The sequence below is a fragment of the Sycon ciliatum genome, chromosome 5 (assembly GCF_964019385.1).
Source record: "Sycon ciliatum chromosome 5, ocSycCili1.1, whole genome shotgun sequence".
NCBI lineage: Eukaryota > Metazoa > Porifera > Calcarea > Leucosolenida > Sycettidae > Sycon > Sycon ciliatum.
In genome coordinates this window covers 16,066,740-16,092,850 of record NC_088647.1, presented here as the reverse complement: position 1 = coordinate 16,092,850, position 26,111 = coordinate 16,066,740, and the positions used below count along the sequence as shown (strand labels likewise).

The 26,111-nt window shown below is 48.5% G+C and overlaps 1 protein-coding gene and 2 non-coding genes across 3 annotated transcripts in view; 1 reads left to right on the top strand and 2 right to left on the bottom strand.

Annotated features, from left to right (window-relative positions):
• The window catches only part of LOC135817816 (eIF-2-alpha kinase GCN2-like), a 44,522-nt gene that overhangs the window by 3,827 nt on the left and 14,584 nt on the right, over positions 1-26,111 (bottom strand). Inside the window, exons 12-30 of the mRNA XM_065331093.1 lie at positions 25,103-25,167; positions 23,616-23,733; positions 23,086-23,192; positions 22,309-22,415; positions 20,506-20,651; positions 19,863-19,996; positions 19,256-19,468; positions 18,163-18,261; positions 17,783-17,888; positions 16,018-16,119; positions 15,570-15,695; positions 14,870-14,977; positions 14,314-14,380; positions 13,922-14,001; positions 11,584-11,685; positions 10,062-10,112; positions 9,336-9,449; positions 4,347-4,466; positions 4,122-4,197 (exon numbers count right to left, since the gene is read on the bottom strand). Coding sequence (XP_065187165.1) covers positions 4,122-4,197; positions 4,347-4,466; positions 9,336-9,449; positions 10,062-10,112; positions 11,584-11,685; positions 13,922-14,001; positions 14,314-14,380; positions 14,870-14,977; positions 15,570-15,695; positions 16,018-16,119; positions 17,783-17,888; positions 18,163-18,261; positions 19,256-19,468; positions 19,863-19,996; positions 20,506-20,651; positions 22,309-22,415; positions 23,086-23,192; positions 23,616-23,733; positions 25,103-25,167 — 2,041 coding nt within the window. The remainder of the gene's footprint in view (positions 1-4,121; positions 4,198-4,346; positions 4,467-9,335; positions 9,450-10,061; positions 10,113-11,583; positions 11,686-13,921; positions 14,002-14,313; positions 14,381-14,869; positions 14,978-15,569; positions 15,696-16,017; positions 16,120-17,782; positions 17,889-18,162; positions 18,262-19,255; positions 19,469-19,862; positions 19,997-20,505; positions 20,652-22,308; positions 22,416-23,085; positions 23,193-23,615; positions 23,734-25,102; positions 25,168-26,111) is intronic.
• Positions 60-132, top strand: Trnak-uuu (transfer RNA lysine (anticodon UUU)). The gene has a single exon. It is a non-coding gene; the product is annotated as a tRNA-Lys (tRNA).
• Trnak-uuu (transfer RNA lysine (anticodon UUU)) lies at positions 3,730-3,802 on the bottom strand. The gene has a single exon. It is a non-coding gene; the product is annotated as a tRNA-Lys (tRNA).

Genomic DNA, 26,111 nt, shown 5'->3' with positions numbered 1-26,111 from the left:
ACTGAATCGCTCACTCGTCGATCCTCTTCAGTTTCAGTCCTTCCCACTAGACCAAGGCTGCCCGGTTAGCTCAGTTGGTAGAGCATCAGACTTTTAATCTGAGGGTCAAGGGTTCGAGTCCCTTATTGGGCGCTAGATTTTTTTTTTCTTTCCCTCCCGAGAATTTCAAAGCAATGAAAAGCAGATAATTTGACAACATCCACACTACTGTTTCAGGAAATGCTCTTTTTTTCTTTTTTCTTTTTATTATTTGTGATCTTACAGAAGACGAGAGAGCTGTGGCAGAAGGCTGGCTAGAAGCCCCAAGTGGCTGAAATATCATCATCCCAAAGGAGAAGATGCTCCGAAGAGGAAGACAAGAAGATCCTAAGGTTCTACAAGCTACGCCACCCTTTTCAGCCGAAGCCCAGTGTCTTCGACAAGCTACTGGCAGGCAAATGCTCTTTTTTTCTTTCTTTTTTTGTTCGCTATGCTTCACGTATGTATGCCGCCACGGTGCGGTTGCATACGACTTTTGGAATGCCGAGAAAACCGTCCTCAGCGTGAAAACCGAAATTCTAAGCGCATGCTGTCCAGATTTTCCGACAGCACTGGTGTCACCATCAACACCAATGGATGTCGGTATCTGGGTGCAGGGGTCGGATCCACCGACTTCACAACGGCGTACGCGAACGGGATGGTAGCCACCTGGACACAGCAGGTCAAACGACCGGGGGAGATAGCTACCTCACAGCCACAGGCAGCATACCCTTCACCCACGGCCTCCAGAGCAAATGGACCTTCCTCTGCCGCACCATACCCAGTCTTGCTGAGCAGCTGATGCTGCTGGACGATGCAGTCACCAACTGCCTTGTCCCTGCTCTCCTTGGCCACCAGGTTAAGGACACGGAGATAACAATGCTCGCCCTGCCATGTCGCCACAGCGGTCTTGGCCTGACACCTCCATCGTCAGTTGCCCAGCAACACGAGTCATCAGTTCGGGTCTCTCTCGCGCATTGGTCATTCGGCAGGCGAGGATGCAGGCCAGATCCGATGCCTGGGATAGCGCTCGAGCTGATGCCTTGCTCTTGCATGTATTGGTGTTGGCGGAAACGCAGAGCCCTCGATCTGGCAGCGGAAAAAGGAGCCTCCAGCTGGCTCACCTGCAGACCCCTTCGCTGTCACAGCTTCAACTTGAGCAAAGAGGAGTTCGCGATGCTGTATGCCTGCGGTAATACTGGTTGCCTCCCGACTCACGACATCCTGTCAGTGCGGGAAGGAATTCTCTGTGTCGCATGCCCTGTCGTGCTCCCTGGGGGGGGGGGGGGGGGGGGCTTCCCTACCCTCCGGCATAACGAGATCCGGGACATAACCGCCAGGGCACTGAAGCAGGTAGCCAACCAGTTGCTGTGGAGCCCCTCCTTCAGCGTCGCTAACATCAGCAGCACTGAGAAGCATTGAGAAATCGTCTTGCACCTGGTCACCGGGAGTTTGTTGTCAGTGATGTCCTCTGAACGCGTGTGCCATGTGTCCTGTGGCAGTACTGGCAGACATTTAAAGCTAGTGTCTTGCTTACACTCAGTTTGTGGAGCATGTCCCTGCACTGAGAAGCATTGAGAAATCGTCTTGCACCTGGTCACTGGGAGTTTGTTGTCAGTGATGTCCTCTGAACGCGTGTGCCATGTGTCCTGTGGCAGTACTGGCAGACATTTAAAGCTAGTGTCTTGCTTACACTCAGTTTGTGGAGCATGTCCCTGCACTGAGAAGCATTGAGAAATCGTCTTGCACCTGGTCACTGGGAGTTTGTTGTCAGTGATGTCCTCTGAACGCGTGTGCCATGTGTCCTGTGGCAGTACTGGCAGACATTTAACATGTTTAAAGCTAGTGTCTTGCTTACACTCAGTTTGTGGAGCATGTCCCTGCACTGAGAAGCATTGAGAAATCGTCTTGCACCTGGTCACCGGGAGTTTGTTGTCAGTGATGTCCTCTGAACACGTGTGCTGTGTGTCCTGTGGCAGTACTGGCAGACATTTAAAGCTAGTGTCTTGTTTGCACTCAGTTTGTGGAGCATGTCCAGAGGAACGCATTCACAGCGATGGCTGCATCAAGTGTCCAAAATAACCGTCACTCCAAACGCGTGTGCACAACACCCCTACCTGTGTCTGCAGCAATCCCTATAGCTGCACTACAAGATAGCTATCCAAAGCGGCATGGCAAGGAGTTAAAAACACCTGAATGGATTGGTCAACTGCCCTCAGCCAATCAGAGATCAGCAATAGCTAAGGTTGTTGTTTCAGAATGTGAAAGGAGTTCAGCCATCAGCAAGCCAAGAAAAAACATGCCGGCCAACTCTAGCCATTTGTTGGCTTGCTGATGGCTGAACTCCTTCCACGTGCAGAAAACAAACACCACTCGCTGAACAAGCCGGAAAATTCTAGTCATACCAAACCCCGATCACCATCCGCTCCTGGAATAATTACTTTTAAAGCCTAGCCTGGCTGTGAACTTCATTCACACCTGAAATGATAGCTCAACTGCCCTCAGCCAATCAGAGATCAGCAAGTGTTTTTTGTTTGTTTGGTTTTGTTTTAGCACGTGGAAAGAGTTCAGCCATCAGCAAGCCAAAAAGAAACAAGCCGAAAAATTCTAGCCATACATTGGTTGGCTTGCTGATGGCTGAACTCCTTCTACGTGCAGAAACAATAAACAACACTTGCTCTGTTCCCGGAGAAAATCACTATTCCGCAGCCACGTTTTTTTTCAGGGAATTTGGCGATTTTTTAAACCGCGATTTCCGCGATTTTCCTGCGATTTTCAAACTTTTAGTTGCGCTACACACCGGTGTTGGGTTGTGAGGCTGTGTTTACAAGAGGCGTTTCAACCAGCCATGAACACAGATTGACTGGAGCGTTTACATGACGCATTGCGTTTGACCCGGGTTGATTGTACAGTTAGAAAAAAGGTGGGTTTTTAATACAAGAAGAGGGTTGACCCGAGGGGGCTACTGATATGCCGACAACATCCATTAATGGAGTCGCCGCGGTATGACCACTGGACTGCCTTGGCGGGAACACTGTGTGCACCATGCGGTGCAGTCTCTCGATTTCAACCCTATCCCTAGGAGCAGCACCGGCCCCCGGGGGAAGGGTAGAAATCTCAACCTGGGCCAAACGCATGTAACCGCTTCAGTATATAGATATTTTTCCTATTTCTTTCTTCTTCTCTCCCCCCTTTTTCACACCTCGCCTTTATACTTCGCACTATCTTCTAGACGTAAAAGCTTCAGTAAATTTAGGTACCGTATTTCCCCGATTGTGAGTCGCACTCGATTGTAAGTTGCACTCCTATTTCCAGGTCTATGTCATATCGTTTCGGTATATTCACTTCAGTAGTAATCATGCTCGATTGTAAATTGCACCCCCTTTGTTGGCGCTGAAGTTGAGTGTAAAAAAGGTGTAAGACTTATATTTGGGGAAATACGGTACATAGCAGGTTAAAGCCTGCTGCATGGTATCACACCAGAAATGTTGTCACGTGTCCTATCCATATTTCCTGTTTCAAACGACCCAGGTCATGCAAACGAATCGTGCAGCCACACAGCCACACTGTGATAAACCTGGAACACGGCAACAACTACAACAAAAAGTAGGGAGATTGCCTGCAACAGGAATGTGAATGCATATCGCAGGCTGCCGGCATTGCCATCTGCTCATTGTTACAGATTTCTGGGGGAAAAGAAAAAAAATCTAGCGCCCAATAAGGGACTCGAACCCTTGACCCTCAGATTAAAAGTCTGATGCTCTACCAACTGAGCTAACCGGGCAGCCTTATCTAGGTGAGAAGAGTTGAAACAGTTGTAAGTGAAGAACAGTGACTGGCTGATCCAAGAGTCACATTGTGGGTAGGTGTGAGCCAAGGTCTTGTATGCCTTACATACAATCATAAAGACCCCCCTCCCCCCCCCCCCCCCCCCGAAGAGTGTGCATATGGGCGCATTGCTCCCGTCGTACACGTCCATGTGCTTTCAGCGCGCAATCGAACGGCAGGTAACGCTGGTAGTACCGGTAGTAGAAGTGAGAATAGGACTCTGTGACTGCAAACCGCACAGATCAGGTTGCATGTTGCACGAGCTATCATCTTACCGTGTCGTCTAAAGATCTTTGTTAGTCGATCTTGAACGTCAGTATGATGCAGGGAAGCTGTTATTGTGCCAGATCCCTGAGAGAGAGAGAAAAGAGGGGGGGGGGGTACACAGAGGTACAACCTGTTAGTGTGTCACATCCCTGAAGAGAGAGGTAAACAGATAGAAAGCTGACGCGAACGCATTCACACCAGACAAGCTTGAACAATACAGCACCGAGCATCACCTTGTGAAGGTCCAGGTCGTACGTAAAGTCGACAACCGAATCTGTCGGCTGGCTGAACAATGACGACATCAGCTCACGATACCTAGTGGAGTTGGTTGATGCCAGAGTGTGGCGCAGAACCTGGCAAGCAGACACGAATAGCAGAAAGTGGACAGCATGGGATTGAAGCAACAACAACTAAACACATGCACGCCCACACATTCGCAGAGGCAACAGACTACACAGGCATTTCGGAAAGCCTGTGGCAAGTGCAGAGAGGCTATGGCTAACATTGCCAGTCATAGCGCTATTACAGCTCAGCTTCAGCTGAAGACAAAAAAAGAAGACAAGCAGCTTGCCCGATTGAGCGCCGATACAAAGGCGCCACTACATGGCTTATGGCGCCCTGCCCCTAAGGACCCAGGGTAGTCCTCTACAAGCATGACTTGGTGCAATTGTTTTCCATTCAGTTCTCGTTGAATTGCTCTTCACTGGACACACTACTTTTTTAACCTAGTCTACCTGTTCATGACACCAGAATACTAAATCGGAAATTGTCGTGAATACCACCATTGGTCTGTTGTGAAGCTCACAAACTATGTACATGCCCACTGTCCACGCGTGCTGCATCATACGTGCTGCATCACACGTGCTGCATCATACGTGCTGCATCATACGTGCTGCATCATACGTGCTGCATCATACGTGCTGCATCACACGTGCTGCATCACACGTGCTGCATCACACGTGCTGCATCACACGTGCTGCATCACACGTGCTGCATCACACGTGCTGCATCACACGTGCTGCATCACACGTGCTGCATCACACGTGCTGCATCACACGTGCTGCATCACACGTGCTGCATCACACGTGCTGCATCACACGTGCTGCATCACACGTGCTGCATCATACGTGCTGCATCATACGTGCTGCATCATACGTGCTGCATCATACGTGCTGCATCATACGTGCTGCATCATACGTGCTGCATCATACGTGCTGCATCATACGTGCTGCATCATACGTGCTGCATCATACGTGCTGCATCATACGTGCTGCATCATACGTGCTGCATCATACGTGCTGCATCATACGTGCTGCATCATACGTGCTGCATCATACGTGCTGTATCATACGTGCTGCATCATTGCTATTCCCTGCGCACACTTTGTACTGTAAGCTGTTGTACGTATGCACCGTGTTTACTCATACACGTGAGTAGTATGTGTTGGGCGGGTTCTGTGGTAGGCACATGTCCCTGCCCGAAAAAAAGTGGGGTATTATTGATAGAAGTAGTCTCTCACGTGCGTACAGCTCGCGATTCCGGATATGCGGGAGTCGACTTGCTGTTTTCGGGGAGGCGTTTCGCAGACTGTTCTTTGGTTGTGAGTTTGGTAGGGAAGGAGTTCTCCTGTCTCTGGTTGACAAGCTGATTTATTTTATGTATGTGTACTTCCACGAAATCACCATGATTTAATATTGATGAGCCAAGGAAAGTATTAAACGGAAACAAGGAAAACGTACGTCTGACTGTTCAAAACCTGGTTTAGTTGGTGGACTCTAACGCATAACTTGTGACCCAATGTTTTCCTTGTTTCCATTAAAGGGGAAGTTAAGGCAAAAATTAAAATTTCACCAGTTGTAGTCTTTGGGGTGCTGAGTCGAATGGTCGTGGTCCGAGGAAGCTGAGACGCTCCCTTCCTACTTGAATCCCAATCGAACTCGCGCACTTCCACCGAAACTGGGCGACTGCGCCCTACTAGATGGGGATTTGTATGCAAAATGTCACTAAAAGCGCCATTTCGTTCTTATAAAAGCACGGATGACCGCGATTGGCCCATATGTTGTAGTCTTTTGGACGCTGAGTCGACTGGTTTTGGTCCGAAAAGGCTGCGATGCAGCGTTCCTCCTTTATTCCCAATCGAACATGGTTGAACAAGCGGTCACGTGCTCCTGGGTGCCCAAATCACCTGGTCACCACGCCAGCAGGCGACGACTTTCACACCAAGGTTCAACTCGAGTGACAGGACTGCACCCAAAAAAGGTCAAACAAGCTAGTAAGTTGTACCCTGCAGGCACGGTGACCAGGTGACTGGCGTACGCAGGAGCACGTGACCGCTTGTTCAACCATGTTCGATTGGGAATAAAGGAGGAACGCTGCATCGCAGCCTTTTCGGACCAAAACCAATCGACTCAGCGTCCAAAAGACTACAACATATGGGCCAATCGCGGTCATCCATGCTTTTATAAGAACGAAATGGCGCTTTTAGTGACATTTTGCATACAAATCCCCATCTAGTAGGGCGCAGTCACCCAGTTTCGGTGGAAGTGCGCGAGTTCGATTGGGATTCAAGTAGGAAGGGAGCGTCTCAGCTTCCTCGGACCACGACCATTCGACTCAGCACCCCGAAGATTACAACTGGTGAAATTTTAATTTTTGCCTTAACTTCCCCTTTAATTAATTTAATATTTACTTCGAAGTACTATTGAGCGTGTGAATCGAGCAGAACCTGTGCCTGTTGGTGTTGGTGAACACATCGAGAGTTCGCGAGTTCCGAACTTCTTGACATGCCGTGCTGTGACCAGGCCAGGATTCACCAGCAAAGGTAAGTAGGACTATCAGGGGTGAAACGATTAGCTCGAATATCCGAATAGTCCCTGCTTGGACGACAGCGACACCATAACTCACTGGTTAGAGCATCGATGGCCTCAAGCGAGGGTCCCTGGTTTGAGTCCTGGTGGTGACAGCCAATGTTTTCGTCAAACTTCTCCCGTTTGCATCTTTCCCTCAAACCAATGAATATCCGAAAATTGGATGGAAATTCTAAAACGAGCGAGTACTTGTTCGATTTTTCAAAAGCTTTTCCCGTACTGCGCGGTCACTGGTATGCATGCTCTATGCATGCCTTTGGGTCAGTTCGTCCAAGTTTATAAATTAATTGTTATGACTTGGACGACGCGATCATCGACACCAGATCATGGCAAGCTATGAGATACGAAAGCTAGAATAGAGTGCAGGTCAGAGAAACCCAACCTCATGAATAAAGTAGCGGCGCGTTAGAGTGCACAGACCAGTGTGTGTAGTGCTCGGGCTGCGTAGCGCCTGGCAAGGCTATTTTATTCATGAGGTTGGATTTCTTTGGCCAGCACTGGAGTAAGACGTCAGCCATGCACATGGCGACTTTGCATTGCAACTGCAAGTGTTGCAAATGGTAAGTAGTTAGTGCATGTATGGTAGTCTTGTCACTTACTTGAGCTTGTCGCCTCGATAAAGTCCTTCCTGTTTGAAGTGTCGTTGTCGCGTGACAGTTTCCGTTCCCTATGATCAGTATGTTCTCACGGCGGAGACGAGGTACAGTGATTGCAGTCGCGACTCCCTTGGAGTGGAGCGGTATTTTTAGACCTCTTTTTGCCTCATTTTGTCCGTTCGTGACATGGTGCTGTGACCAGGATGTCAAGTGGAAACTCAAGTAGTACCAAGAGTCCATAAACAAGAGTGTGCAACGCGCGATAGGGTCTTGTCACGACTCGTTTTCAACATAACGTCATTTTCATGTACATTTTCATGTAGCGAATGTCGCGGCCTGCACGCACAGCTACATGAAAATGACGTAATGTTGAAAATGAGTTGTGACAGACATCTATGTGGCGTTGCACACTCTTGGTTATGGACTCTTGGTAGTACTAGTAGAACTTGTGTTACAGCCACAAGTCATGAAAATGATTTCCAGGAAGGCCTGCAGGCCATCAAGGACGCCCAGAAGCGTCGCTGTCGTGCAATGCGCAGGCACGAGCGCATCAAGGCCAGTGCTGCGTATCTTTTAGAGAAAGCGAATGAAAGCTACGTGGACATAGGGGTTGAGCCAAAGAGGCTTCAACCACAGATAAACAATGCCGTATTATTGAAACGGGAGATCCTACTTATCCAGGATGAGATTTTTGATGTTCTGGATTGCATGGACAGGTGCAGTGTCCATGAGGAAGAAGAAGGGTGGGAACAGGAGTTTACTGTGTCTTGGCACATCTTTGAGGATGCACAGATGACTGTTGACCAGACTCCTGTGGAATTTCTTTTTGTGTACCGTTTCCCTATCATGCTGACAGCTAAGGTCGGAAAGCTGGCGTCTGAACGTTCCTTCATTTGGGGGCAATTTTTGCAAGCGGTGGACAACAAAGTAATATGCAGCCACTGCAAGCGTTCATACTCTTATACTAGAGTCTAGAGGGACGATGAACCTACAGAACCACTTGCGGACTAGGCATCCCTTCGACATTTCGAAGCCTGCTGCGGACTAGGCCTCTAGCTCGGTGACAACTGGGCAAGGGCCTCCCCCCCCCCCTTAACGTCGTTTAAAGTTAGACAGTCGCGGACACCGTGCAGCGTGGTGGAGGTCTCCCAAATCTCCAACTTGCTGGTGGTGGAGTGAATCTGCCAGAACATGTGACCTTTGAGGATTGTCGGCGACGGATGTTTCGTGAGGCTCATGTCGTTCCTGAAGCCTGGCTTCACTGTGCAATCGCGAACTTGCGTCGCCGGCATGATCCAAAAGCGCCATATGAGAGCACGAAAGGAGTTGATGGAGCTACTCCAGAACGCTCCAACACTTGCCCTTACCACAGATGCCTGAACGTCAAAAGCCACGATGTCCTACCTGACATTCACAGTGCACTTTCTTGCGACGGATTAGACGCTGAAGAGCTATGTCCTGGAGACGTCCTACTTCCAGGATGGCCATACTGCAGACAACTACGAGTACGACGAAGCATTGAACGCCATGGCAGCCAGTCGCTTGCTGAAACGGGAGCTTGCCTGCGATTTCATTCCCTGCACAGCACATCGGCTGCAAACCTGTATCCGTCATGCTGTTGCTAATACATGGCAGGTGGAGAAGGTGCTGATTGACAGGTCGTCGGTGAGCCATAGTCATCGACTATAAACAAGCACCATCAGGATCGGGTGACATGCTCTCTCTCCCCCCCCCCCCCCAACTCTCCTTATTAGCTTACCTCTTTCATCTCCTTATCCTCCATGGTGATTGGCAGAAAGTCACTCTGCTGCAGATCCCGGGCGCTGGGTCGCTTGTGAGGGTTGTGCTTCAACATCCACCGCACCAAGTGAGCCTGATACCCCAGCCATCAAAGTACAAGCATACACGTGCATGCACATGTACACACGCACATACACACACCTCAGACCTCAGACCTGCCCATCGCGGAAGCGATGATAGCGAACAGCTATGTTAGACATAGCAACTTGTGCTGGGATTACACCATTCAACAGCTTGCAAGGCTGATGAATTGACCGCCACTATTTTTAGCCTGGTATCCACCACACAGCTGATTGAAGTGACTTTTTCTGGCCAGTGAATCCCTATTTTCATACACACACACGCACATGCACACATACACATACAAATGCACACACACACACACACACACACGCAGCACGCAGCATCCGAGTTTAAATACTGGGAGTTCACAAAGTTCCGCAACTACAGTGCGACTCATAGTCGATCCACGGCTGATGGCCCGAAAAAACATTAGAGAAAGAATCAGTTGACTCCGCACCCAGAAAGCAGTCATGCTTAAGTTACACACATGCATACAATAATAATATTAGGGTAAAAAAACACAAGCAGCAATCATTCAGCAGTCTCTCCCATCAACTGAAAAGCATGTGACAGGAGGCACATTGCTGTGCACCGGAGCTATATCTTTTTCACCAGCACTGACCTGCTTTTCCATGGCACTTTCATCGAACGAGGCTGGAAAGATGAGGTCCTCCTGAACGTGCAAGACCGCAAGACAACAGCAAAGATAGCCAGTATGAACAGCCATCACAGACTCGTAAGTTAGGCTTCCACGAGACGAACATGCAGCAACAGTCCATTTATCCAAAGCTGGCATCCTAACCTTTCGGTGTATCACAAGTAAAGTACTTTAAAAATAGATATCAAAACAACCGTACATTCTGCATTGTGCAGTCCTTGCCACATTTAGGCCGGCAGAGGCGAACGATAGGGATTTAGATGTTCGGCCGGGTTTTACAAAATCAGGACAGGAACACCATGGCGAAAGGTATAGAAAAGCAGATAACAAACCCAGGCTTTTAATTTAAAGTGGGTTTTGAGCTTTACCTCGGCCAAAATCCGGCTTTCAAAAAGCCAGCCGGACTATTTTGGATGAATGTTGAGCAGCTCTGTCAATTCAGTCTCTAGATGACCAGTAGCAAGAGTACATAACCAAGAGTGTGCAGCTTCTATCTCGAGTTGTGATGGGTTCGCCCATGGCGGATTTTTTTATTGCGTCATTCTTTGGCAGCAGTATGATGAAGTGTGTATGCTTTCCCGTGCTTGTTTTGTAGATACCAGGGTTCTAGCCAGGTCAATAGTAGGGGGGGGGGGGGGGGGCTTGTAGATACCAGGGTTCTAGCCAGGTCAATATAGTAGGGGGGGGGGGGGGGGGGCGGTCATGGGAAAAAGTTACCCCATGACCCATTTTTTTCCATTGTCCAAAATTGTCTTGCCATGCAAAATGCAACATACAGGGTGAACCCCGACTTCACCCCTCACAAATGTGCCTTTATGAACCCTCTAGTAGTGACTATCGACTGTATTTTCGTTGAATGGCGTGAAAAAACACAAAAATCGGAAAATGAGTAGGGGGGACGGCACTTTTTCACAGGGGGGCGCGCAAACGGAGTAGGGGGGCGCTGCGCCCCCCCCCCCCCCCCCCCCACCCCCCCCTTTGGCTAGAACCCTGAGATACGGTGAGAGTTCATCAGGTTCAGGACACATCGATCTATCGTCCGTTGTTCTGCTTTGACTGCCATAGCTGTGACGTACACATTCTTTGTACTTTGATCTCGAGCTACGCATGATGGCATCTGCAAGCCAAACAGCCGCCAAAGACTGATGCCATAAAAAATTCCGCCGTGGGCTGGGAGATCGTCGAGTTGCACACTCTTGGTTATGTACTCTTGCCAGCAGTCAACAAATCCAATCCAATGGACCGGAAAACCCTGAAATGGACCGGTAAACCATGAAGACTATACAGGGATTGACAGCTCCTCTCCAAGAATGCCTGATGGCTTCTAAAACGCCCAATTCGAAACACAGGGAAATACCCTAAAATTAGACACAGCTTCGTTAAAATCAAGCCACAAGGTCCCCACACACACAAAGGGTGGCGGTGTGTGTAGAGCTGTTCAAGTAAGCCAGGATACGAGAGCATTGTGAGCAGCTCGGTGCCTTACTGATCTGAGCCCGCTGAGCGTCTTCATGCGTTCCATGGCGGTCTGCACAGGCGGCGTGCACATCTCGAAGAAAATGATACCCAGACTGTAGATATCGACTTTCTGCAGACAACACACCAGCACCAGCACACCACAAGCAGCAGACAACTACTAAACTCACGTCTCACTGGTGATACTAGTACCCTCTTACAAGGCGATACAACGGATATTATCGACTTTCATAGGGCTGAAACAATCGGGGATTTTCACTTCCCCGACTGAACCTTTGACTTTTTTAGTTTAAAATGGTAATGGGATAAACTTCAAATTCAAGGTAAACAGCCAGGGAAAGTGAACTGCCTGAAAAGAGAAAAAAATGCCAGACCCACCAGGACTCGAACCCGGGACCTTGCTTGTCATGAGCAATGATTTAACCAACTGAATGGGACCAGGCCGAACCTAGAAGGCGCTGACATGAATTGAAAAACTCTAAACGACCGATTACTCGAATATAATCGTAGGTGTCTAGGTGATCCAAATGGCATCATCGCACATGTTGGCGATCACGGGCTGAATGTAGAGTATGCAAGGTGCAAAATGCCGCCATGAAACGACGTAGCCAATGAGTTCGGCCAATCCAGATCGAAAAGCACCAGAGCTGCACATTCTGGGGCTTGTGCTCTTGGCATCAAGGACAAAATTATATTGTGTACAAACTTCAACTACAAAGGCACTATGTGCAGGGAAAACGAACCTTGGCGCTTTCATAAAAAAGGGGAAGATGTCATGTCCTTGAATTGTCCATTTGGGCCCTAGCGTTATTTCGGACAAGTAAAATAACGTATTCACATCATCATACCGTACTATTACGTACAAGGTTTTCACATGCACCGTACTCTATTACAGTACCGTATTTCCCCATAAGTTAGTTCTCCCCAATGACTTAGTACCCCCCTATACAAAATACACTTTCCACTGCCGAGGTTATCACCCCGAAAGACAGTTCCCCCCGAAAGATAGTAAGTTCGTACCCGTCCTACATGTACAGACACCGTACAGTACATACATCATATGCACGGACACTAGAGTTGCGCAGGCTTCCCACTGCGTGTCATTTACCCCCGATAAAAAAGTACTCCCCGAAAGATAGTACCACCCCCGAAAGTTAGTACTCATATGGCTGCTAAGTTGGAAAGTTAGTACGTACTAACTTACGGGGAAATACGGTATTGTACATGTACATGCAGCTGTGCATGCACTGCACGCTGTGCTGGGCCTGCGCTTTCGCCCTGCGTTTACACAGAGCTGGGCTAGAATTCGGAACAAGAGTGTCGGCACCCGGCACCTGGGCGTGTACACGGGCAACACGCGTTATCCTGGGTGGGTGTTAAAGGGGAAGTTAAGGCAAAAATTAAAATTTCACCAGTTGTAGTCTTCGGGGTGCTGAGTCGAATGGTCGTGGTCCGAGGAAGCTGAGACGCTCCCTTCCTACTTGAATCCCAATCGAACTCGCGCACTTCCACCGAAACTGGGTGACTGCGCCCTACTAGATGGGGATTTGTATGCAAAATGTCACTAAAAGCGCCATTTCGTTCTTATAAAAGCACGGATGACCGCGATTGGCCCATATGTTGTAGTCTTTTGGACGCTGGGTCGACTGGTTTTGGTCCGAAAAGGCTGCGATGCAGCGTTCCTCCTTTATCCCCAATCGAACATGGTTGAAGAAGCGGTCACGTGGTCCTGAGTGCCCAAATCACCTGGTCACCACGCCAGCAGGTGACAACTTTCACACCAAGGTTCAACTCGAGTTCAACTCGAGTGACAGGACTGCACCCAAAAAAGGTCAAACAGGCTAGTAAGTTGTACCCTGCAGGCACGGTGACCAGGTGACTGGTGTACGCAGGAGCACGTGACCGCTTGTTCAACCATGTTCGATTGGGAATAAAGGAGGAACGCTGCATCGCAGCCTTTTCGGACCAAAACCAGTCGACTCAGCGTCCAAAAGACTACAACATATGGGCCAATCGCGGTCATCCGTGCTTTTATAAGAACGAAATGGCGCTTTTAGTGACATTTTGCATACAAATCCCCATCTAGTAGGGCGCAGTCACCCAGTTTCGGTGGAAGTGCGCGAGTTCGATTGGGATTCAAGTAGGAAGGGAGCGTCTCAGCTTCCTCGGACCACGACCATCCGACTCAGCACCCCGAAGACTACAACTGGTGAAATTTTAATTTTTGCCTTAACTTCCCCTTTAAGTTAACACAGGCTTCTATGGTATTGATAATACAGTTCAGATTTAAATGTTCGGTGAATGCACACAGGCAATGTTGAGTAAACTTTCCAGTTGCACATGCCTACCTGTGTATAGCGAGGCACTGAGTTCAACTCCGGTGCTATGTACAGTGCTGTGCCCACTCTGCTGGTCATGCTACCTGATCCTGCACACAGTATAACAGTGACACACACAGTGACACACACACACACGCATGCGTACACACACACGCACACACATGTACACATACACACGCACATGTCCGTGCACCCATGAGAAGCAAGCTCTCTTGGATTATGATACACTAGCCGGCAATGTTCCACTGACAACAAAATACAAGCCCTGGCTCAAACTTAACAGTGGTAGAACAATATATTGTATTTTGAAAAACAAAAACAGCTGAGCACCAGCAGCACCAGCAGCAGCAGTAGTGATGACAGCTGCCTAAGACCACAGCCATTCTTCAACAGCAGCTTACCGGCAGCTTCTTCGGACATGGGCGAATTGGATCCACTATTCAAAGATGGGCCAAAAAAGCTGTTTTGCTGTGCAGACAGGGAGAGGGAGGAAGGGAGGGAGGGAGGGAGGGAGAGAGAGAGAGAGAGAGAGAGAGAGAGAGAGAGAGAGAGAGCCATAGAGATAGACAGAGACAGACAAACAGACATACGCCAGATTACTACTTGCTGTCATCATTACGCACAAGTTGCTGCGCATTATTTTACAACCTTCGCCTCCTGTCACACAGTTCTTTACCCGACAACCGTTTGCAAAACCAACACACCTCTGTGCATGTGCTTAGTATGAGTGGTGTTCTGCTACCAGTATTTTAAATGGGAACATGTACTCGTATGTACTAGGACAGAAGGTAGACACGCACACACACATTCATACACACACACACACACACACACACATACACATACACACACCACACACACACACACACACACACACACACACACACACACACACACACACACACACACACACACACACACGCACACACACACGGACCTCTAAATCACGTCACATACCCGCATGGAATGAGAGTGAGTCGTAGCCAGGCCAAAGTCACCGATCTTGATGCGGTCGCTTGAGTCGAGGAAGACATTCGGTGGCTTCAGGTCCCGGTGGATCATGGCCTGGTGCAAGCAAAGGACGACAAGAAGAAAAGTTCATGTCAGCGTCAGTTGGGAACAGGTGATGTACTAACATGGTGGGTAGATGAGACAAATCACCATATATAGTAAAACCTGTCAAGGCGACCACCTGTCCTAGAAGACCACTGAAACCAGCACCAAGGGATGCTATTTCCAGTCAAATGACCCTGGCTAAGGAGACCACCTGGCAACAGAGGCCGTGTTTTGAAGGTCCCTTGAGCGGTCGCCTTAGACAGGTCTTACCGTACATACAAGTGTAGATCACACAGGTTTAGGAATAGTCTGAGGTGAAAGCAGCAACGCTAGTGTATGTGTCAGATCCATGCCATGCAATAGGACCACAGTAATCCAACGCCGGTGCTCAACTCCCAACGCATGCTCAATGCCATTGTAAACTATGGACACATACATGCATGTACACACACGCACACATGCACCCCCCCCCCCCACACACACACACTCCCCCCCCCCCCCCCCACACACACACACTCTCCCCCCCCCCCCCACACACACATACACATACAATGGCACACTACGCGCCTCCCTTGCACATAGACACATCATGCACACACACCTGCTCGTGTATATGAGCAATGCCGTCAACCAGCTCTCGGAATAGTCGCCAAACACGGCTGGGATCCCTGAAGAGGTTCTGCTTGTCGATCACGTCACGCAGGGTACTCTGTTCACAATACTCCATCTGCAACAGTGTGAAAAAAACAAAAAAAACAACAACAATACCATTATCACAATCTGCAGAATATGCTCTTTCGCCATGCAGCACTGATATCATACCATTGCGTACAAGCATCACGGTGTAAAGGCAAGCAAGAATAAGAATGTTTCGGTACAAAAAATCGACGCGCTCTTTGAGAAGATCATACAATCAACTTTCTACAATTAATACTTGCTCTGTCTCCCCTCCCCCCCCCCCCCCCCCCCTCCCTGTCTCTGCCCCCGACCCCTCCCTGTCTCTGCCCCCCCCCCCTCCCCTCCCCTGTGGCTCCGTCTCTCTCTCTCACCTGTATGTACAAAAACTTGGGCATGGACAAATCGTTGGGACACTCGTCGTCGGCAAACTTGACGTCATCGTCGTCATCTTCAAATTCATCCTCCTTAGCGCCCTGGGCAGACAGTAACACACGATGCAAAGAGGAAAGTAGAAAATCAATGACTTTGTTCCGCACAATCTGGGAATTTGAACAATCTGCAGATTCCAGATTGCCTGCGCAACCTACAGATTGCGCACGCATTCTGGGGTGACACGAACATATTCGTGGCATGAGACCAGGCACGGTAAAAATCCGCGTCCCCGAGCTTCCGCGAGACTTCTGCAAACACACCCAAGTACGTGTGGAGCAAAATTCATATGACATTTTTTTATTGACTGTATAGAGTATCTAGTTACAGTGGTGGAGAGTCACTCTTAACTCGTTTCCATATGTCCTTTTTCTTTTCTACATTTTTGACATTTATTTCGTTTTTTTAAATGTTTTTTCCCACATGATTCTGATAAGCCTCTTTTTACGGGCAACAAAACACAATTTGCCAAGATAAAGGATGTTTACGCAAATGAAGAAACTAATTGTTTGAAGAAAAAAATGACATGACATTTGTGTGGTTCGTGCAATCTGTGGATTTCGCTGAAAACCTGAAGGACATAGCAAATTCTTGTGGGGCGCAATCTGTGGACGCAATCTGTGAATTTCGTTGAAAAACATGAAAAGCACAGCGAATCCATGTGGGGGCGCAATCTTCAAATCAAATCGCCTATCTGGAACATCCCAGATTGCACAACCCTGCAAGAATCTGTTGGGGCCTCAGATTGTGCTGCGAAATTTGTAAATTCCCTGCGCAGGAAACCTGGGAATGCTCAGATTGCGCAAATTCCAAGATTGCGTGGAACAACTTCACCGCTCCATGCACTGTCTTTCCTCACATACTACAATGCAGATGTAAAATGGCACCCACTTCTCCGGGTCTCCTGTCACGTAGGCCCAACGTGCTCATCTGCCAAGCTAGAGTGTGCGGAGTACCCACTTCATTGGCCTGGACATTTACTCATTTACTTGTAGCGCAAACATTGCAACTTGTGTTCGGAGCACTATGGTCAGGCGCGTAGCTCGCAAATCTGTGGTGTGGTGACTATGAGCCAGCGCACAGCTGTGGTGTGGTGGCCATGTACCACCAGGAACCTCATAGTCGGCATCTCGCCTATTTTGACTACGTAGTACCTTTGACGGCTATTTGCTGGTGCGGTGACCGGACTACGCTGACCACCACATGCGAGCTACGCGCCTGATGGTATGGCAGGGTGCAGAGCTCAACGGCCTTACTACTATAGTACTAATACTCCACAGAGTGCAAGGTGACTGGATAGAGCAAAACGAGCTCCAGACCTGATCACAGTTGACGTTCTCACAATGACTAGATGCAATGCTCGACAGTAACAGTACAACTTGTACGGTACATCTACCGTAAAGTATCGTTGATCCGCCGCGCTCTAATTCCCACCCCCTGTCGAATTTCTACCTGAGAAGCGACGCCAGCGTATACAACGAAATACGATGTTGAACCGACGCATGTACTGCTGTACACAATACGTGCGAGTGAAGGATGAAAAATGTGCACAATCCAGCATGCCAAGTCTGATCCTCTGCTTTGTTGTACATCGTACTGCATTTGAACGACTTGATCTAATTACCGCCCCCCTGCCGAAAAACCAGCTGGGAAGCGACACGGTGTGGGGGGGGGGGGGGGGGATCAACGGTAGTTTACGGTACTCACCTTTTGGGCACCATTGTTACCAAAGATGACAGATTCATCGGAGTTTGATGACTCCATCTTGGCCTTACTCCTGCTGCTGATGTTGGAGTAGTCTTTTTCATCTTCCCTATGTGCACACACATACATACGTACATGTTAACACATTTATGCATGCATGTACGCACCCCACACCCACACCACCCACAAACTCCCCCCCCCCCCCCCCCACACCCACAAACACACACACTACTAACACCCCACCACATAGCACCCTGGCACGGAGAACGCACCAGCTGCTCTAGACTCCTGCAGGCGCCACAGAGCAAAAGTGAAAAGCCGGGCACCGGTCCTACACCTCGAAGGAGGATTGGCAACCAGCCAGCTACACCATTGAGACTTACCCAAACGACAAGTCAAAGATATCTTCTTGATTGGAATCATTGCCAGCCCCACTGCTTTCAGACACCGACATAGCAACACTGGACGAGCTACCACGTGACCTATATGCAAAGTGTAATGCACAAACACGAGAAGAAGAAAGAAATCATCCCCACACATACCTGTCACATACTGCAGTGGATCTTGTTTAGGCCACGGCATATACGGACATGTAGATGAAGTTGATTGGGAGCGTGATGAATAGCCATACTTGAAGTAGTTAAGTCGAGTGTTCATGTACGTATACATACATACAATTGTCTGATTGTTTCTTTGTATGCGTTGCTTGCTTACTTGTAGTTTGTCTCCTGCAACCATGTTCCAACATTGTCAGTGCTCACGTTTGGTGATTTTGTTGCAGCGTGACCGCCAACTGCCATCTTCTCAGATTTGTGTTGGATTTTAGTTCCCGTTATGGCAACAAAGAATTGGATTGAGTTTTTTCTTTCTTCAGATTCCTGACGTTTTGTTCATTTTTTTGGTATTGAGATTTTCTGTCATAATAATTATTATGTAAGCACATTTGCTTTGCTTATACATACATACAATGTCATGCTGACGAGGGAAGAGAATGGTCTAAAATCACACATGTGACATGGCTGAAACTCTTTTAAAATTACAGTGTAGGTGGTGGAAGGGTGGGACAGCCTAGCCTAAATCCAGCCACTATCCGGGGTATTTTTATTTTTAGAATATTACGGACAGCGCCTAACTGTTCGTTCGGGCCTGGCTAAAATCTGGCTTTGGAAAATTTATTTTTCATAGCTATCAGGTTCGACCTCATTTTCTCTGATGAATCCACAAAGGACGAAACAGTTCTGTCCGCAGATTGAGTTTTTTTTTTACAAAAAAAAACACACACCATTTGACTGCACAAAGCATCAAGGCAGCGATGAGTAACTGTTCTTTCTATGTTGTGCGATGTGCCCAGTGCGCCATCCGACCTGAGAACTGACGACACACACCTTCTTTTTTTAAACGTACACCCATACATTAATGAAGAATAAACAAAACGTGCCATATCATTCTACACAGCAGGAAAGTCGCACCACTCACAGAAGATCCTTTGGGCGAAAGGTGGATCTGAACGATATGCCGCTTTTCCCGGTGCTCTCACTGGACGTGCTGTGGCTGTCGCTGCGGCTACCGCTCTGCACGTCAAAGCTATCGTCATCGTCGTCCTCCTCATCGTCGTCGCTATCCCGATTGAGTGGCAGGCCCCACGGTGATGTATCCTCCAGTTGTGTCTCGATCCATGAATTATAATACCTGGAGCACCACACAACAGAGAGGACTTCAAACCTTCCCATGGCCGGCAACGACAACAGTACAGTGGAGGGTACTAGTAGATAAAGCCACACTGCGTATACAGGAGTGAGGACAAAAGCAGAGGCCCTTGTTGAAGTTGCCTGTATCTCCGCTATCAGTGATCAGGGTTCTGGCCAGGAAAAATAGCAGGGGACGGGAGAAACAAACAGTTGACTCATTTTTTTCCATTTTCCAAAATATAACGCACAGGTGCAGTCTGCACCCGGATTGATCCATTTGTGGACGCATTTTCGTTGTGTGAACTAAAAAAATACAAAACTGAAAGATGAGCCCCCCCCCCCCCCCCCCCCCCACACACACACAAGCACACCAGCGCTAGTAGAGCACAACTCACCGCACAACGTTCTCATGGTTCAGACGAGACAGCAGCTTGACCTCTCGGCTAATCTTGCTGTTGAATGGCGCGTGCCGCCTCTCCAGACGAATTCGCTTGATTGCATATGCACAGCCATCCAGCTTGTTGCGAACCTAGAAACAGGATGGCAGTCAGGTCAACACCAGCAGCAAGCCTATTGCACTTGTAGACATGCTCGACTGCAGTGTGTGTGTGTGTGGGGGGGGGGGGGGGGGAGGAGAAAGTAAGGGAAAGCAGGGGCGTCGGAAGGTATTTTAGCGTGGTACGGTCAGCCACCTGAAGTGCAATTTACCTGTGGGGAAGAGGTGGCTGAGCCGAAAATGTTGGAGATTTAGAGCCCAGATCAGTGTATTACATTGATTCACGGGGTACCTGGAGCAAAGGGTGGTATGGTCAATACCGTAGTGCCCGTACCGTGTCCGACGCCCCTGGAAAGTCAGAGAGAGAGAGAAAGAAAGAAAGAGAGAGAGAGCGAGAGCAAGAGAGAAAGAGAGAGAGAGAGAGAGAGAGAGAGAGAGAGAGAGAGAGAGAGAGAGAGAGAGAGAGAGAGAGAGAGAGAGAGAGAGAGAGAGAGAGAGAGAGAGAGAGAGAGCGAGATAGATAGATAGAGAAGAAGCAGTACCTTGAAGACATCGCCGAAGCCGCCACTGCCCAGCATTTCCACATAGTCGAATTCAGTCATGAGACGCGAGCGCTGCATTGCTGAGAAGTTAGGTAGTGGGTCCTGATAGAAACCGGGAGAGCCAACGGTCGGCGGAGATGGATTGCCTGACAGAAGCAAGGCACACACACCATGCAAACGTATTGAAGTACACGCATTGAAGTAAAATGCACATTTTTCATTGACATTAATTTTCAGTGCCTTACTGGCACTAGGTGTACTAGCAAGAGTACATAACCAAGAGTGTGCAACTGCCTGCACAACCTCTATGCTGTGCTGCGACGGCAGAACTTCACATCACGTGACATGGTTCAAAAGGTTATGCTGGCAAACAGTGCAAAGTGACCACAAGAGAGTTGTACCCAAAGCTGGGCTGCGTAAAACCCAGTATCTATCATGCACTAGAGTGCACGGGTTCATCACGTGATGTGAAGTTCTGCCGTCGCAGACCCCATAGCTGGAGTTGCACACTCTTGGGTTATGTACTCTTGGTACTAGTAATCAAATCTTAGGTGGCAGGATATGGCACTAAGGGCACTGAGAACCCACTCATTAAAAAAAGTCCTACTAGCAAGGGTCAGATGTTGTGTCACTATACTATAAATGAGGCACCATGCCCGACACCATGCCTAACATTTGGTGAAACTGAACATACATGTGATCACAGCAAAAAAACCATTGAGTGACCGATGGACTTCGGTGAAGTTTCCCCCGACGAAGCAGAAAAATTCAGAAATGGTCCTACGAGAGAAACCCACGGCAAGACACTACGCACTAAAGTCGTGATCCATCCACGGACATGAGCCGAGCACCACCAGACTGGCAACAGTCTTCTTTCCCGACAAGCCAGTCAGTGTTCTTACTGTGACCCTCGGCCAATACTTGATCTCGACCAACACACATGTGTCCAAGACAACTACTAGCGCATGCCCCATGCTCAACCGTGCAACGTGCTCGCTGGTTAAATCCGGGTTTCTGCTGCCACCCAGGACCAGGTAGTTCCGCTTTGTCTAAAGACAAAATTAAACTACATTTTATCTGTAGGAACGCCAGTTACGCCACCGCCCTCAAGGATCAAGGCCTAGACACACTTCCTAAGCAGTGGGAGGTGAGTAGATCAGACCCACCAAAAAGTGGTCAAAGACCGAAAATCCCATTCACTGCAACCAAGACTGACATTATTTGTATCGGTCACTTGGCAATCTTGTATTTACAGTTTCAGTACAAAGTAGATAAATATGGTGGTAAAGACACACCTGGCAATATGGCGGTAAACACACGCCTGCCCACACACGCTCTCTAGGCTGCAAAGTTCTGGCACAGAGCTCTCCTTCTCACTTCATTCTCAGTACAAAGTAACCTGGTTATAAGACACTTTCCCTGTGCACTGGATAGAAACTACAGTGCCGCTCAATGAAATCCAGCCGCGCCACTCAAGTTTGCGCCTTGCCCCATTTCGCAGCCCAGTGATGGTCTAGGGCTGCACAACGCCCGGCGCATACTTGAGTGACGTGGCTGGATAACATTGAGCAGCACTGTACTTTTATCAGGATCCAGCCTATTCTTTCCCAGTCACTGACCGTGGACATGGGGTGCCTTTAATTCAGTGTGTTTGTGTGTGTGTGTGTGTGTGTGTGTGTGTGTGTGTGTGCATGTGTGTGCATGCGTGCGTATGTGTGCATGCGTGTGTGTGTGTGTGTGTGCATGTGTGTGTGTGTGCGCGCGCGCGTGTGTGTCCCATGGAACAGTAGAGCGCTCGCTTACCACTTCGCAGCGTCAGAGTGTTGGGAGGCTGCTGTGCATCCTTCGAAAAGTACATTTCGACGAGTTCTCGAGCTGACGGGCGTAACCGATCGTCAGTATCCAGACATCTGCACCGCATACCAAAAAAAACAAGACTGGAGGATTGGAGTCTATTCCACACATCCACCCACTCTGTCGCCAGTGTCAACATATTTATAAGAAATGTAAAAAATTCTCCAGTGATATCGTGATACAAAAGGAGCCCTCGCTATGTGGGTTTCAAACCCAGGCTCCCCATTGCAGTCGACCTTGAGGGTAGGGACGACTTTAACACGCTCGCACGCGGCATCGCTTGTCTGGGCTGTGATCGGGGGGCCAGCAGGTCAAGGTCGTGATCGTGAGTTGCATAGCCCATGGATCACGTAGAACTTCCAAACACGGAGTCGAAAATCGAAATGCACATCGTCTCGGGTACTACTGTTATGATCCCGTGTTGTCTCCTTGTATGCTACGACTCCCTGCTGGACATGTGTGCAGGGTGAGGTACTGGAGCACGCAACACAGTCAGCATTTTCAAAAGGCAGTCGGCGATCCTGGGGCGTTCAGAGCCCCTCGCTTCACTCAGCTCCTTTACCCCACTGCCCTTGCCTCCCCAACCAAAGTCAGGCACCCAAACCGCACCGTATCGAAACACAAAAAACCCGAAAAGGGTGACAATCAGAGTTAAAAAACCCGAAAAGGGTGAAAATCAGAGTTTAATTTTTTTTTAAAGGGTCATAATCAGAGTTCACTGCTCACCGCTCTATGAACTCCTTGAATGCCAGCGACACGTGAACGGCCGTCGGGAACGACCCGTTGTAATCCAGTTTGGAGTCGCCTTGCGAGAGGGCCAGCAACGTGAGACCCTGCAGTAGCATGAGAAACGAGCAGTCAATTCGAGTCACACCTGTGTTCAGCCACCATCCCCCGGTGAAACAGAACCAGCTTGTAGATAGGTGGTCTTCAGAGCTCTAACCCGGTTAGCCAGGCAAAAAAGTAGGGCGGGGGGGGGGGGGGGGTCTACCTATATCAGACAGAACTGACAACACCGGTGGCACGACTGGACAAGAACTTCTACAGTGCACCATAGGGATGCTGACCATCCCCAAGATATATGCCAGCCTGACAAGCAACACAGTCACCAGCATTAGTACATGCATACAACACACAAACTCAACCACACACACACACATACATACACACAAACTCAAACACCCATCCACACACCCACACACCCACACACACGGTAACAAGGAAATTCCAGCCAATACGGGGGAGGCAGCACTTACCATACGGAAGACATCTCCTTTCTTGCTGGGGAGAGGTTCGAATGAGGGTGGATTGCAGGGTACGGCCACGGACTTCCCGATGTCTTCTGATGTTAGACTCTTGAATAGATCTCCAATTCTGAGAGAGAGAGAGAGAGAGAGAGAGAGAGAGAGAGAGAGAGAGAGAGAGAGAGAGAGAGAGAGAGAGAGAGAGAGAGAGAGAGAGAGAGAGAGAGAGAGAGAGAGAGAGAGAGAGAGAGAGAGAATCGAACCAGGGACTGTAAGACAACACGAGTTGAGTGTAGATCAGCTGAATAAGTTGAAAGTGCACAAGTAGACTCAGGCAAGCATGGTACACATGGAAGTAACGGACACCAGTGGCCCATTTGGACTAACTTGCTATCGGCTGATTTTAAACAACAATCATCCCGTCCAGATTGTGCCTGGGTAGAACATTACGTTGTGCACCTCGAGTAGTTGGGCACAATGCCTGACTACTACTACAGGTAGACTCCCTCTAATTCGAATACGGTATAATTCGAACATTCCGCGTAATTCGAACTTTTTCGTTGTACCGATCTTCTGCAAGTCACTTCAAGTCAAAATCGAATGCATAATTCGAAGTACGAAAAGTGCGCCGGTTGGATAATTCGAACCCAGTCTTCGTACAGAAGAGCTGTTTGCAGTACATTAGCTATGTCTTTTGAACGCTTATTTCGAAGTGAGATTGAGTTGCTATCCTTGTAATTCGAAGTTCATTCTTTTCTCCTTCTCTAGCCAAGAGTAGCTCAAAAATCGATCGATGGTCCGCTGCAGGATCGACTATAGCGTTCAAGAAACCCACCTTCTCTCGAAATTTGATTCAAGCCCGTGCGAGGCAAATTGCAAAGGTTTGATTGAAGACGACTTCTTCCTGGTGGCTGATTCTCTTCGCGGATCTCGATGGCCTTGCTTGCCGCGCCAGCTCGTGCGCGGAGATGTTGGCGTACAACAACACTATTGTTGTAAATATTGTCTATGCCTATGCTCCACTTCGGTTCTTCAGAACGACGTGCTGGTGTCCGACGGCCTTTCATGACGCGGATTAGGCAGAGCAGTTCTTTTCCGTTGAAATATGTTTCAGGAAAGCTGCAGTGACTGACAACTTCTTCACTAGAAGATGAAGATAATGTCAAATGATTTTTTGTCGATCCAGTGTTTTGATGATCCGTTGTACATAACCGGTACGACCACCTATGTTTCGTTGATGCAAATAAAAATAGGCAAAACATATTCAGCATGCGATTTCAAGCATTTTGACATACATAATTATCATTGCATGGGGCTGCATTTGGATAATTAGAAGTTCCGGATAATTCGAAGTTAGGGCCTGGCAATTTGAGGTTCGAATTAAAGGGAGTCTACCTGTACTACTACCCAGCCACCATCAACCAGACATGGTGGATGCCATACTTTCTACCACTGTCCTGTTACTGTAGTTGCACACTACACTAACTTGTCACACATACCGTCTCATGATGGAGTAGTCCGATAAGCGTATCTTGCCAGCGTCGTCAAGGAAAACGTTCGTCAGCTGCATCACACGCATGCACGAATGCCCACGTGCACCCATCCATCCACCCACGAGTGCAGGCATGCGCACGCACGCACGCATGCACACACAAATACATACACACACATGCACGCAAGCACGAACGCACACGCAGCCACACACGCATGCATACATAGGGAAAAATGGAAACGTGTCACCAAAAAAAAAATACATTACTTCAAAACAGTGTTTTAAAAAACAGAAAATCCCTGAAGAAGAAATTCCCAGCCCAGCCCAAGCACTGTCTATGGAAGAAGAAATTCTGGCTCACTAAACTTTCGTTTCAAGAAACAATTTTTCGGAAGAATGACTGCGGATCCTCATTGTGTGTACAACCGAAAACATCAACAGTTAATTTTCATCCACACCGGATGTTGAGCGAAATAAACACAGGGTTACTTGCAAGGAAAGTTTCCACCTACAGAACCTTGTTGAATATTTACATGCATCTTTACTCTCTAGCTATGAGTCCTTCCTTGCTACATTGATATCTGCAGGCGTTTGTTTTTTGTTACATGTACTGAAGTATGTTCGACGGGACGTTCTAGCTAGTCTATACCCAGGGGCGTGCCCCGTATGGGTTCCTGGGTGCCCGGAACCCCCCCCCCTTTTTTCGCTCAAAATACAGGATTTTGCTTCATTTTTTGAAATTTTTCCCGCGGGAGGCCCCCCATCATACAGTCTTCACCGTTTCGCCGGTTTCATTGCTTTCGACTGCGGGAGACCGATATCGTATATGAGCCGCACCATGACAAAAGGGTGTTTATGGCAAGAACTTAACAAACTGAGTTATGGACACAGCGCGATGGCTGAATTCTCACTGCTTCTGTTGCAAAAAACCCAATTCAAAAAGCTTGATAAATCGCAACGAAACTGATCAAATTCTAAAAGAAAATGTGCACTCTCAATATTGCATACTCAACTTT